We start from the raw sequence: 13,638 nt of genomic DNA on the forward strand, positions 1-13,638 counted from the left end.
AAAAATTTGTTTAAGATATTTGGGTTTAACTTAATATTAGAGCCAATGAAAGCTGCTGTTTAAAAGCTACAGTTTGTTACGCAGCATGAATATGCCTAATGACATCTAACTGTATGTTTTAAAATGGTTAAAATGGTAAGGTCGATTATATATATACATACACACATACATATATGTATTATATGTATATATCTCTTGCCACTACAAAGAAAAATCTCTGCAATTCAGATGGTCAAAGATCACTTGTAACACTACCAACAACTGAAAATTAAAGGTAGACTTTTCCCCTAAAAATTAATCCTGGAAAAGCAATAATGTTGGACAAGTTGGCTCAATAGCCTCTACTTATTTTTGATTGAGGACACTATAAAAAAGCACACATTATCCAAGAATATACATTATTTTAAAAAATACAGGGCTATAATAATTTTACCTATTAGAAAATTTCTTTGCCACTAAAAAAAGATAACATTATATATATATAATGATCAATGTTTTCTTCATTAGTCATTAAAGAAAAATTTAATGTTAAAAAAAGGAAAATACAGTAAGTAAAAAAACAGTCCATAGTGCCATCACTCAAAATCACACTTAACCATTGTACGTATGACAGGTACTTTATCTTTTATATTATAATCTAGAGTTCTGAATTTTGCTCCCCACCCCAACATGAACATTTTCATGTTATTACTTGCATATACTCTCCTTTTAATGGCTACATAATAGTATAAATTTTTTGAAATAGTTTTATTTGGAAAATTGGTTCTTTCCAATATCTCACCATTATAAATTATACTGAAAGCAATACCTCTGAATACAAAGCTTTTTCTTTTGCATACAAAAGGGTATTTAGAATACATTTCCAGTTGTGAAGTCACTGCACCAAAGACATCTGATATAGTTTGCAAATTGATTTCTAAAAAGACTATACTAATTTATATTTTAAAAGCATGAATATATTTTCCAATAGACAGCATATCTTAAAAATATTTCTGTGAATTAAAATGTATCATCATAAACGACACTACTCCAAAGAACATAGCTAGTTATTCATCACCTCCTACACGAATAGGCACCATCTCTATGCCACAGAGAATAGGTCGAGGCTCCAAGAACAAACTTATGGTAAGTACTAAACACAGACAGACACAGAATTTTAATTACTTAAGTCCACGGTGTATGTTTAAAATTCAAATACTAAAGGGAAAAACAATTGCTCTGCTAACCCTCTACATTCATTTCAATACACTGCTCATATATCAGGAGGAAGAGCAGTATCACTTGAACAATTTTTAATGTTTAGTTGTTTAATTCATCTACAAATTTGGTAAATGTATGGTATGCAATAGAAATCCCACATATTTTTCCAAACAGAAATCCAGTTGTTTTAACTTTATATTAAACAGTCCATCCAGTTCCCCACTGATTGGAAATATCATCTATCATAAAACATACATGGCTATGCTTCTAGTCTTTCTATGACCTTTTTTTCCTAATATTATACAATTATCACCATATTTTAATTTCTATAATTTTATTTTATTTAAGTTTATTTATTTATTTATTTTGAGAGAGAGAGAGGGAGAGAGAAAGAGCACATGCATGTGCACAAGGAGGGGGGGTGGGCAGAGAGAGGGAGCGACAGAATCCCAAACAGACTCCAGACTGCCAACACAGAGCCCAATACAGGGTTTGAACTCACAAACCAGGAGATCATGACTTGAGCCAAGATCAAGAGTCAGATGCCCAACCGACTGAGTCACTCAGGCACCCCACTTCTATAATTTTATACTGTGTTCTGACAGCTGGTTGGACAAGTTTCTTCTTATTCTCTTTCTTGTCATTTTTTTTGTTGGCTATTCTTACACGTTTAACTCACCCATGTGAATTCTGAAATGGCTTGGTAGGCTCCAATAAATTCCTTTGACAGAAGTTCTAGACAGAGGGATTAATGGTTATCAGACTTATTCTCCTACTATAAACAATCATACAACTGGGCAAAATATATGAAGCAACTGTTTTCAGGCACCGGAGAAGAGATAGCACACAGTTGTGAATCGTGAGAGGCAGATAACACATACGAGGCGAACACCAAACCTATCCCAGATTTCTACCCAGGAGTATTTTCCAAACCATGGCACAAAGACATAGAGCCCAAGGAGACAGCAGCAGTCCAACTGAGCAGAGGAAACAAAAATCAGAATGCAGAACTGGGCTAAAGGGCTGGAAGTTTGAAGACAGGGTGTGAGAGAGGAGCTATGAAGAGCAGAAACCAAAAAAAATCTGCCTCTGAGGCCCCTTGAGTTTGGTCAAAAACAAAGCTGCTAATGCTCTGGGCAAAAAGGCTTGGCAGAGAACAACCACTGGAGACTATGAGCTGAACAAAGATGCCAGAGGTTACATTGAACTGAGAGATGTTCAAGTTCTGGGCAGATTTTGCAGAATGCTTCAGACATTTGGTGGCAGCCCCAGAAAGGCCACTAGTACTATAGCCCAAGTGTTAAGGCTACTCTAAAACAGTCGAAATCCAAACCTCAAGAGAATCTAGTTGAGCCATCAAAGAGTTAACTGCTTACCAGAACAAAACTCAACACTTTTTAGAGATGATAGAGTACTTTATGTTCTCACTTAGCAATGTTTGGGCACACAATTTTATTTTATTTTTTTTTTTAATATGAAATTTATTGTCAAATTGGTTTCCATACAACACCCAGTGTTCCTCCCAACAAGTGGGCACACAATTTTTAAAAAATCACAAGACATACAAAGAAGCAGAGAATCTTGACCTAGATAGGACATAGATGTTAGAATTAGCAGACAAGAACTTTAAACAATGATTATAAATATGTTTAGGATTTAAAGGAAATGATGGACATAATGAACAAGCAAATGAGGAATCTCATCAGAGAAATGGGTAAGCTTACAGTAGATTAGACATTGCTGGAACAGAAACACCAGGGAAGCTGAAGATAGGCCAATAGAAACTATACAAACTGAAGCGCAAAGAGAAAAAAAATTTGAGAAAATAAGCAAAGCCTCAAAAAACTATGGGATGATATCAAAATTCAACACATGTGAATTTGGAATCCCAGAAAAAGATGAGAAAGAAATGAGGGCAGAAAGATATATGAAGAATAAACAAAAATTTACCAAATGTGATAAAAATATCAATCCTTATATCCACATAGTTCCATAAACCATGAGAAAAATATACAAAACCATAGGTAGGCTCATTACAGTCAGATTGCTATAAAAAAAAAAAAAGGTGCATTACATATAGGAGAATAACAATAAAAATGACTGCTGCCTTCACATGAAAAAAAAAAAAAGAAAAAATGCAAAGCAGAAGACAATGAAAGGACATCCCCTAAGTCCTAAAAGAAAAAGTATCCACTAAATTAGAATTCTACATCTCAGCAAAAATATCATTTAAAAAGGATAAACAGGGCATATCAAAAATAGCTATTTCTCATACAAATGATTGTATAAGAATTTTTGGAAAAATTTTTATCATGTTTCTTGTCTGATTCCAAAGGGCCCATGATTGCCCTTTTTTGTAGTGTTTAGTTTCCATATATGAATAAAACTTCATATTAAAAAAAAAGAAAAAAGGATAAACAGGAGTGCCTGGGTGGCTCAGTTGAGGGTCCAACTCTTGATTTCAGCTCAGGTCATAATCTCACAGTTTTGAGATCAGGCTCTGTACTGGGCATGGAGCCTGCTTAAGAGTATTTCTCTCCCTAACTTGTGCCTTCCCTCTCTCTCAAGATAAGATAAGATAAGATAAATCAAAATGGATACACAAAAAGAGAGAATTCATCACCAGGAAACCCACACTACAAGAAATAGTACCTGAAGTTTTTTAGGTTGAAGGGAAATGATACCAGGTGGAAACTTGGATCTAGTTTAAAGAGCACTGGAAAAGTATATGAGGGCAAATATAAAGACTTTTTTGTTTCTTATTTAAAAGAAATGAATTGCGAGCTCATACCATATACAGATGTAAAACTGTTAAGAATTGGGAAATTGGAGATAAATTTTTCTAAGTTCTGACATTAGAACTTTTATAAGTTCTAATATTATATATAAAACTGCACAAATTAATTCAAAAGTAGACTGTGATATATTAAGGATGTATTAAGATGTGATATATGTAAGGATATATTAAGACTGTAACTTCTAGAGGTTACCACTAAACAAAAACCCAAGACAAAGAATAAAGCTAAAAAGCCCAAAGAGGAGATAAAATGGGATACTAAGAAATAAGTAATCCAAAAGAAAGGGAGAAAGAAATAAACAAATGGGACAAATAGAAAACACAGAGTAAGATGGTAGACTTAAAACTAAGCATAGGAAGAGTTACATAAATATAAATGGGTTAAGCTCTCCAATTAAAAGGCAGAGATTTTCAGACCCAAGTATTTAGAAATAAAGTTACCCTCTGATAGTTAAATACATGAAGTACAGCCAATGGATAAATAGTAGCTACTTGTAGTAGCAACCCCAAACACTGTGTGCAAATGTGCGAAATGACTTGGGAACACAACCTAATTGGTGACTCCAGTAAATCTGAGGAAGAAAAAAAAAAATGGAATATGAGGGAGTTAATAGCTGACATGAACTGACACTTTATATTCATTCACTTTAATTTTCACGAAGACTCTATGAGGAAGGTACCTCTTTGTACCCATTTTATAGGAGAGCAGACCAAGCAAGGCTCGGAGAGATTGAGGCGTGTTCCCAGGATCATATGCGAGGGAGCTGTACTATAGGGCACTGCCTCTCTGCTGAATCCAATCAACTGTACTGCAGCACTTGTTACCAGAGAGGAAGCACCCAGCAACCGCCAGAGGCAAGAGTCGTCAGTGTGTCTCCTGCTTGGCCTGGGGGAGGGGGCACCCAACCAGCTGATCATGCAGTTTCCTTGGCAGGTGTGTGCATGTGGCAGAGATGGCCCCATTGCTCTATTCAAACCTGAGAAAACTGTCCATCAAGATTTTGTTTTTTCAACAAACTTTCTTGCTTTCATTCCAGGGCCCATCGAGCTCTTGTTCTCACTCTGTCAGTGAAGGAGGAAGGCCCTGACTGAGACAGACAAACATTCTAGTCCCTTTGAAAGTTAGTGTTGTTGTCATAAATAAATAAATTGGCATCTGGCTTATGTTTCAGACTCTCCTAAGTTTATTAAGCATGACTCAGTGCCCCCTGAGCATTCTCACCTCTGAGTAAAAAGTGAAAATGGGCCTTCAGAACTTTGGAAGAAAGTCCTGAACTGGGCTGACCCTAGCAAGGCTAAGTTCTCACAGGAAGACAAACACTGCAGACTGTCAGCTGGCCTGAGTGGGCCTGAGTGGTCAGTTGGGCCCTCTCAATGCTCCTGTTGTCTAACTACAGTAGCATGAGCCAAGGAGAAAAAGATTACAATAAACACATGAGGAAGAATCTCTAAACATGTTGTAGAGCACACATATGGAAAGTTGCCAAGAAGATGAAATCCTTACCCATTCGATTTAACCAAATTATTTATCAAAGAACATTCCTCCAGAGAGACCTCGGAAGAGTTTCGCATGAATCACTGATGCCAAACAGTAAGAAAAGAACAGATAAAAACAAAAGAACAGAACCACAAGGCACCAGAGAGATAAAGGCATTCCATTAAGAGTAGGCAAGCTCAGTACAAAATTGTCAATCTGAATAGGGATCGGCCGAAACGGAACAGTGAAGCCCCATAAACATTCTCCTTCTTAACATGCATGTACAGTCCTCCTACCTTCGATATTAAAAATCCACAGAAATGACTCTTCCTTGAAGAAGCCCCTGGAAAACTCCTACCAAAACTACCTGCACACCCCTCACTGATTCATTCAACCCACATTTTTGCACAACTCCTCTGAGACTTCCCCACCCCATCATGACACTGTAGTGCTTCTCACACCGTCTGACTCTGCCTCACACCCACCTCATCAGCTCCCTCCCTTCAGAGTCACCTGAGCAGGGATGTCTTCCCTGAGCCGTGTGTAAAGGAGCACCTGCCAACCCCATCACTCTCTACCTTGTGACTCCACGGTATTTTCCTGCAGGGCACATATCACTAGTACATTTTTTAATTGTCTATCTCCCTTTGGTAGAAGGAGCTCCACGAGACTGGGAGTTTTGTTTTGCTTTCTATGGTATCTACAGAATTTCGAACAGGGCCTGTCAAGAGAATACAATCTGAACAAAATACTTACAATTCAAAGTCTAATAGGGAAGAGAGGCCTAAGCAGACAGGACCTCATAAGCAAGACAATTCAGTGGCATAGAGGACTCGTAATAAGTGGGGCCTGGGAGAACCGTCAACACTTCCTGGAAGGAGAGCTGCAGAGCCGCATGGGGAAAGGGGTGGTGGATTCGGGGGCATTCCAGGCACAGCGGGCAGCACTTGGAAAAGGCACAGAACGCAGCAGAGCATCACACACAGGATCTCAGTATAGCTGCAAGAAGGGGATGGGGAAGGGGACAAAGACAAAGTTGTGACAGGAAGGCAGAGCAGACAAGCCAGGGCAAGGAGTCACCAATAGCTTTAACCTGAGAACAGTACAACCAGATTTGCATTTCACAAAGGTCTCTTTGGAGGCGGCAGGGCGGTGGGGGGGTGGGGGTGGGTGAGGGTGGGAGAATGGGGCAAATCTGAAGTTAGGAAGACCATTTAGGAGGTTACTGCAAAAGTGTCTATGAGAGCCCCTGATGCTAAAACTAAGACTGTGGCACTGGGGGTGAAGATAAAACAGATGTCTTGAGTGCACATCACTGGATGTGAGAATAACCCCCACTTTTCCCAAACTCTGTTCTGCTATCAAATCTTACAGAAAGTGCCTCTTAAAAAAAAAAGTGAGAGAGGGGTGCCTGGATGCTCAGTCGGTTAAGTGCCCGACTTCGGCTCAGGTCACGATCTCACAGTTCGTGAGTTTGTGCCCCGCGTTGCACTCTGTGCTGACAGCTCAGAGCCTGGAGCCTGCTTCGGATTCTGTGTCTCCCTCTCTCCCTGCCCCTTCTCTGCTCACACTCTGTCTCTTTTTCTCTCTCTCAAAAATAAATAAACATTAAAAAAATTTTTTTAAAGTGAGAGAATTTTTAAGGCTCATTTCTCTCTCACACACACACACACACACACACACACACACACACACAAACACATGTTAATAAAACCAGGTATAACTGTATCCAGAAACCATACCATGTAATCAGATAGCAATTCTTTCCTTCTCAAGCTCACAGCTCTGCTGTCCCCTGAATCAGCACCACTCTCAGGTCAACTGTTAGCCAACGGTGTCCCTCAGTAACCACAGGTTTCAATAAGCCCAAGGGGTGCCTGGCTGGCTCAGTCGGAAGAATACGAGACTCTTGATCTCAGGGTCATGAGTTCGAGCCCCATATGGGGTGTAGAGATTATTAAAATAAATAAATAAACTAAAAAAAAAGAAGAAGCTTAAAGTAGCAATCTCAGGGGAAAGGCCTGCTTTTCTAACAAGACTCACTAACTCCTGTAGGAGGGAGATGCCCTGTTCTGGATGGCAAGCCTGAGCTGAATGCCCTCTTCTGGGACTGGAGATCAGGCCACACCAGTACCTATACACATACAGAGGGACTGTAGGGGAGGGCTCAGGGAAAGCTCAGGGAATGCTTGGGCACCGTCACCAGAAAACAGAACAGATGCTAAGCAGACAGAAGTGCAGGGTTCCACCACTGTCTTCTCTCTAATTGATGAGAGGTTTAAAACCAAATGCTGGGCCCTTCCCCAGTTCCTAAGTCTCTCCCTAAAGTTACTCAGCGGGAGGTAGGGCAGGCTTGTGGCGTCACGCAGTCCTGAACACTATATTTCTCATCCTCACAACAGTCCAGTTGAGAAGCCTCGTTACCCTCACCTCCCGCTGAGGCTGAGAGCCATGGACTAACTCGCCCGAGGGTAACGATGTGGCAGGCATGTGAATCCTGACCTATCTCACGCCAACCATCTAAAGCAGTCATGCTGTGGGTTGTAAGAGCATTTTACAAAGAGCTCAGGAATGATCATGCTTCTTCCCAATCCCAAGCCCTCCAGTGTCTCCGTGTTACTTGGAGGATGAAGTCCAAAGTCTTTTCAAAACACCCATGGCCCTGAGCCTTCCCCAACTTTCCTCTCCCTCATCCCACTTTACTTCCTGTGCCAGGCAACAGCTGAAAATTTAACATTCCCAGAGCACAAAACATTTTCCCAGGCCACAGAGCTTACTCCTGCTCCTTCCCTCTGTGAGTGGCTGGCCACCAGTCCCCATCTGACGAGACGGCTGCAAGCCTCTTCTTCTCCTGTCCGTCCCTCAGTGCTGGGCCTGCAATGTCCTCCTTGGCGTTTCCTCACACAAGTCCAGTTCAATGCCCCACTGCCCTTACCCCTTGTGCATCATCTTCCCATAGGAGACGTCATTTTATACTTATTTTGTATGTGTTTTGTTTCCATTGAACCATAAAACAGAAAAGCTCCTTGAGGCTAAGACTGCAGTTCTCATTTCTACTTACTTGACACGCAGCACAGACATGTGGTACAAAGCAGGAACAAAAAAACCCAAAACAAACAAAAAAGAATAAAAACTTTGAAAGACTGACCAAAAAAAAATAAAAGGAATATTTTGAAGACCAAAATTTTATATTATTGGTGACCTTTTCAACCTTTTATACATTCCTCTTACAGTAGCAATACCTTTTCTTAGGCATTTTCAAAAAACATTTATTTTTATGTTAAATGTTTAAAAAACATTTATTTTAAAAAAACTGGAGAGCGCAAGCAGGGGTGGGGCATAGAGGATCTGAAGCAGACTCTGCACTGACAGTCTGAGAGCAGTGAGTCCGAAGGGGGTGGGGTGGGGTGGGGCTCAAACTCACCAACCGGGAGATCATGACCTGAGCTGAAGTCAGACGCTCAATCGACTGAGCCACCCAGGCGCCCCTTCTTTAGCATTTATATTATACATACATGCTTCGGTACAAGGACAAGGAATAAAATATCTCCTAGAATCTTCTACAGGAAAAATTTTCTCTTATCTGAACAACTTGTCGGGATTCCTTTTTGTTTAAAAACATGAAGACATGTCAGCCACCATCATTCCATCAATCCCTTGGTTGCAGGAAACTCAGGCTAAACCCGCCAAATTTGCACTACCCAAGGTGACACAGTTCTACATAGAAATGTCTCTTCATTCCCTCTAGTTGTATGGCATTTATTATAAACCACCTTAAATTATTTCAGGAAGAAAACAGACACATAGGGACCCACTGGATAAATAATGGCTCTCATTCAATGGTTTTGCTTTTGCTGAGCCACCTGATAAAGGTAACAAAAACCAGTGTCTTTGCCAAACATCTCCAGAGTCAGTCCTAGTGGGGGCTAAATAATGACTCCCAGTACTTGGCCTAGCTTTTTGTGCCTCTGTCTGTTCTCTGGGATTGATCCACTAGATGATAGATCTCTGTGTACATCACTTAATACATAAATACAAGTGATCTGACCAGCCTCTTGGGACCTTCACATATGTCACCTCCTTAGGTGGGAAAAAATTATCAACTCAAGTTATATAATAGCTTTAAAAACAAAACAAGATTGAGATGTCCAATGAGGATGAGGATGATGGTTAAGATTTGTCTAGTGATTACTCCATGGGAGGCATGATTCTAAATGTTTTATGTATATGTACTCACTTAAATACCATGACAACTTGTGTGGCAGGTTACTATTATCATCAGCCTAATTTTACAGGTAAGAAAACTAAGGCACTGAGAAGTTAGGTAATTTTCCCAAAGGTCACAGAGCTGGTAAGTGCTGGGGCTGGAATTTTAACCTATATATTTAGGTCCCAGGTCCATGTTCTTGACCACACAGCTATAAGGCATATATAGAAATAATACTTTCTGTATTTCTTTTGGCCAGAGTCAAAAGTAGCTGACAACTCTAGAAGAAAAAAACTATTGGCTAAAAGTAGAACCTTTTGTCTTCTTCTTAGACTCACTACCATAGATTATAATCAACACCTGAACAATAATGTCCCACTAAGAGCATGATGACAGCAGCACGGGGTAGAAGGCAAGACAGAGCGAGGCTCCCACTACCACTCCACCACGTCAGAGCTGAAGATGCCTGGCACATTGTTTCATACAGTGTGCACACGGTCGGCTGGCTGCAGCCTGCACAAATTTCCCCCCGGGGACCACGTCGATGCCAGCCCCCTTCTTTTAAGAGCTGTCCTCTCTGTCCACCACCAGAACACATGGTTGGTATGCCCTCTCACCCCTCAGACTGGGATGACTGGTCTCTGTCAGGTGCCTGGCTAACCTGTGACAACCACGGTATCTTACTCCCTGGTGAAGGGATGGGCACGGGTTCCAAGCTGAGAGTTGCCCATAGTTCTTTTCTAACTGAAGGTAGGAGCTTTTCCTGTCCAGTCGCAAAGCTATGAGGACTTCGGCTTAGAGCTGGCAGTGACCTCACCACCAGAGCCGGAATGTAGACAGTCTTTCTCGAGGCCTGCAGCCCCTGGTTCTCTACTCCAAGGTCACCAAACATCAGCCAATTAACAACTTGGAGAGGAGAGAAATAATTTCTTTGGGCTTCTATCACTTTCAAATAGACAAGTTCTAACTTTAACTCTGAAACTCACTTCCTTCAGCTGCAAAACAGGGGAAAAAAACAATAGCCCTAAAAAAAAATTTAAAACAATAATAATAAAAAACCCATACAATAGCCCTACTCTCCCAGGGCAGTTCTGATAGGGAATTATTTTAAGTACTTAGGCGGTGTCTCTTGGAAATAGAAAGGGCTCCATGGCTGTTAGTTGACATTGTAACACAATAGTACTTGTCCCAATAGATTGCCAGATTGTGGAGTCACTCTTAGTTCCTCCTTCCCTGTCACATCCAATGTGACAGCAAGTATGTTGGTTGTATCTGCAAATGGCAGGTGGAATCCGACCACTTCTCGAAATCTCCACTGCCAACACCCTGGTCCAAGCTAGATTTGAGCTACTGCACACAGCCTCCTAACGACATCCCCTGCTTCTGCCCTGACTGACAGCTTTTCTCCGCACAGCAGTCGGAACCATCGCATTAAAATGTTAGTCAGAGGGGCGCCTGGGTGGCTCAGTCGGTTAAGCGGCCGACTTCAGCTCAGGTCACGATCTCACAGTCCGTGAGTTCGAGCCCCGCGTCGGGCTCTGGGCTGATGGCTCAGGGCCTGGAGCCTGCTTCCGATTCTGTGTCTCCCTCTCTCTCTGCCCCTCCCCCATTCATGCTCTGTCTCTGTCTCAAAAATAAAAAACGTTAAAAAAAAAAAAAAAAAACCATAAAATGTTAGTCAGAGAGATGCACATGCTCCAGTGGCATCTCCTGTCGCTCAGAACATCCATCAGCTGTTCCCGACCCAGCTGCAGCCTCCCTCCCCGGCGCTCCTGTTGCTTCCCCACACTCTCCTCCACACCAGCCTCCTTGCCGGTCTTCAAACAGCCACCAGCTCCCACCCCAGGGCTTCTGTACTGGTTTCCTCTGAGACAGGCCTTTCCCAAACACATGCAAGCCTCACCCCCTGCCCTCTGTCAGATCTTTGCTTAAAGGCCACCTTGTCTTTGCGAGGCGGTTGCTGTTTAAAATTGCAGCCCTCTTCCAATCCAGCTGTTTTTTTCTCCACGGCACTTACCACCATCTGACCTACTGTCTCATTTTCCTACCTGTTTATTATCTAGCTCCCCTTTCTAGAATGGAAGCTCATGACAGTAGGGGGTTCTGACTGTTTTGCTTACTATTATTCCCAGCACATGGCAGGCACATGACAAATACTTGCTGAATGAAAGAATGAATGAATTTGTCCTTGATCCCTTTTTCTGGGGGTTGGGAGGTAAACACAGACCGTAGCAGGAAAAAGAAAATGCGGAAATCTCATTAGGAAACTTCACACTTACTTGGCACAGCGTACCCAGTGGGTATGTCGGTACAAGGAATACAAGAAACGCTGGCGATACATGTTCCATACTTTGATAGATTTGTCTTCAGAAGCTGTAGCTAGAAACTGGCCATCGGCTGAAAAGTCTATACTTCGAACTGGAGCTGTATGAGCTTTAAATTCAGAGGATTTTCCTCTCCTGGAAATAAACAGTGTAATATTTATAAAATTTGATTTAGGTATAATCAATATCTAATCAGTATACAGTCTTTGAAACATTTAAAACAGTTTAACTCCTGTAAAAGAACTGATGAAAGTATGAAAAGTTTCTTCATCAACCCTCTTTTTTTTTTTTTTTTTAATTTTTTTTTTCAACGTTTTATTATTTATTTTTGGGACAGAGAGAGACAGAGCATGAACGGGGGAGGGGCAGAGAGAGAGGGAGACACAGAATCGGAAACAGGCTCCAGGCTCTGAGCCGTCAGCCCAGAGCCCGACGCGGGGCTCAAACTCACGGACCGCGAGATCGTGACCTGGCTGAAGTCGGACGCTTAACGGACTGCGCCACCCAGGCGCCCCTATCAACCCTCTTTAAAGCTAGTTTTATTCACTGAAGTCACAACTGATACTTAACAAGAAAAGACCCTCATGGTCCCACCCAGAAATGCACTTGCTGTTTTTGTTTTAATTAGAAGCTACAGAAACAATATTCTGGACAAATCTCTACCATGAATTTTAAGTTCCTGTTGTTCCTCTAGAAATAGCAGTAAACAGTTTAAGGAACCTGCAACCTAGAAAAGCTAAGATCAATTCAGTGAACAGCTCCAAGGAAGTGTTTTCAAACTGGGGTCACGTGGAAGTTGTGTGGACTGGCAGTCTGGGCTGGGAAGGAAGAGACATCCCTTCTGCCATTTCCCCCTTTACAGAATGTCTCTAGGTAATCTCACTCTCTGACTCACCGGAGTTTCCACCTACCAGCAATGAGAACTCAGCCCCTGGGGCATATCCGAGGCCTTGCTCACCCAGGGCCCAATCTTACACCCACAAGCAAAACAAAGGACAAGTGGTTAACAACTGTATTCCAATTCTCAATACTTTGAAATTTCAGCTGCTGCTTTTTTTTTTTTTTTCTTGGCTAGGATGGGAAAAGGAGAATAGGAAAGAAAAGATGGAGAAAATAATGTGTGGCATTTAGGAGAAACACCAGAAAAAAAAAAAAAAAAAAAGTTAAAATAGTCAGGGGCAGGCTAGCAGACACCCTGGAGTTCAAAGGTGGCATCTGGGAAATACTACTTGTGTCAGGACTCCAAATTTCCCCCGGATACTTCACTTTATACTACATCCAGACTTAGCAATTTTTTTTTCCATTTAGGAAGTTGTATTTATACATAACTGTTTGAAACACATCAGGCAACAGAATTTGCAGAGCCTGGAAATCATACTCAACCACTCCCCCTTCTCCTCCCACATCCAATAGGTCGACAAAACCGATTTAGTGATAGAAATACTGCTATCACTTGCCAGATATCCTTTCAATTCTTCCTCTTCCACATCAGCTCTGCTTACATTCAGATAGATACACCCTATGTATCCTTTACCTAGATTTTTGCGAAAGCCTCTTAACTGGTCTCCCTGCTCTAATCGTTTATCCCCTCCAGTCACCTACATACTGTTCTTATTCCCTCGCTAAAAGCATA

General features: G+C 41.4%; 1 protein-coding gene across 6 annotated transcripts in view; it reads right to left on the bottom strand.

Moving 5' to 3' along the window:
• The window catches only part of POC1B (POC1 centriolar protein B), a 97,862-nt gene that overhangs the window by 58,425 nt on the left and 25,799 nt on the right, over positions 1-13,638 (bottom strand). For all 6 annotated transcript variants that reach the window (XM_030323354.2, XM_030323351.2, XM_030323352.1 and 3 more), the window contains one exon: positions 11,961-12,140. In XM_030323354.2, coding sequence (XP_030179214.1) covers positions 11,961-12,140 — 180 coding nt within the window. The remainder of the gene's footprint in view (positions 1-11,960; positions 12,141-13,638) is intronic.

This window comes from Lynx canadensis, chromosome B4 (genome assembly GCF_007474595.2).
Source record: "Lynx canadensis isolate LIC74 chromosome B4, mLynCan4.pri.v2, whole genome shotgun sequence".
In the NCBI taxonomy this organism is placed as follows: domain Eukaryota; kingdom Metazoa; phylum Chordata; class Mammalia; order Carnivora; family Felidae; genus Lynx; species Lynx canadensis.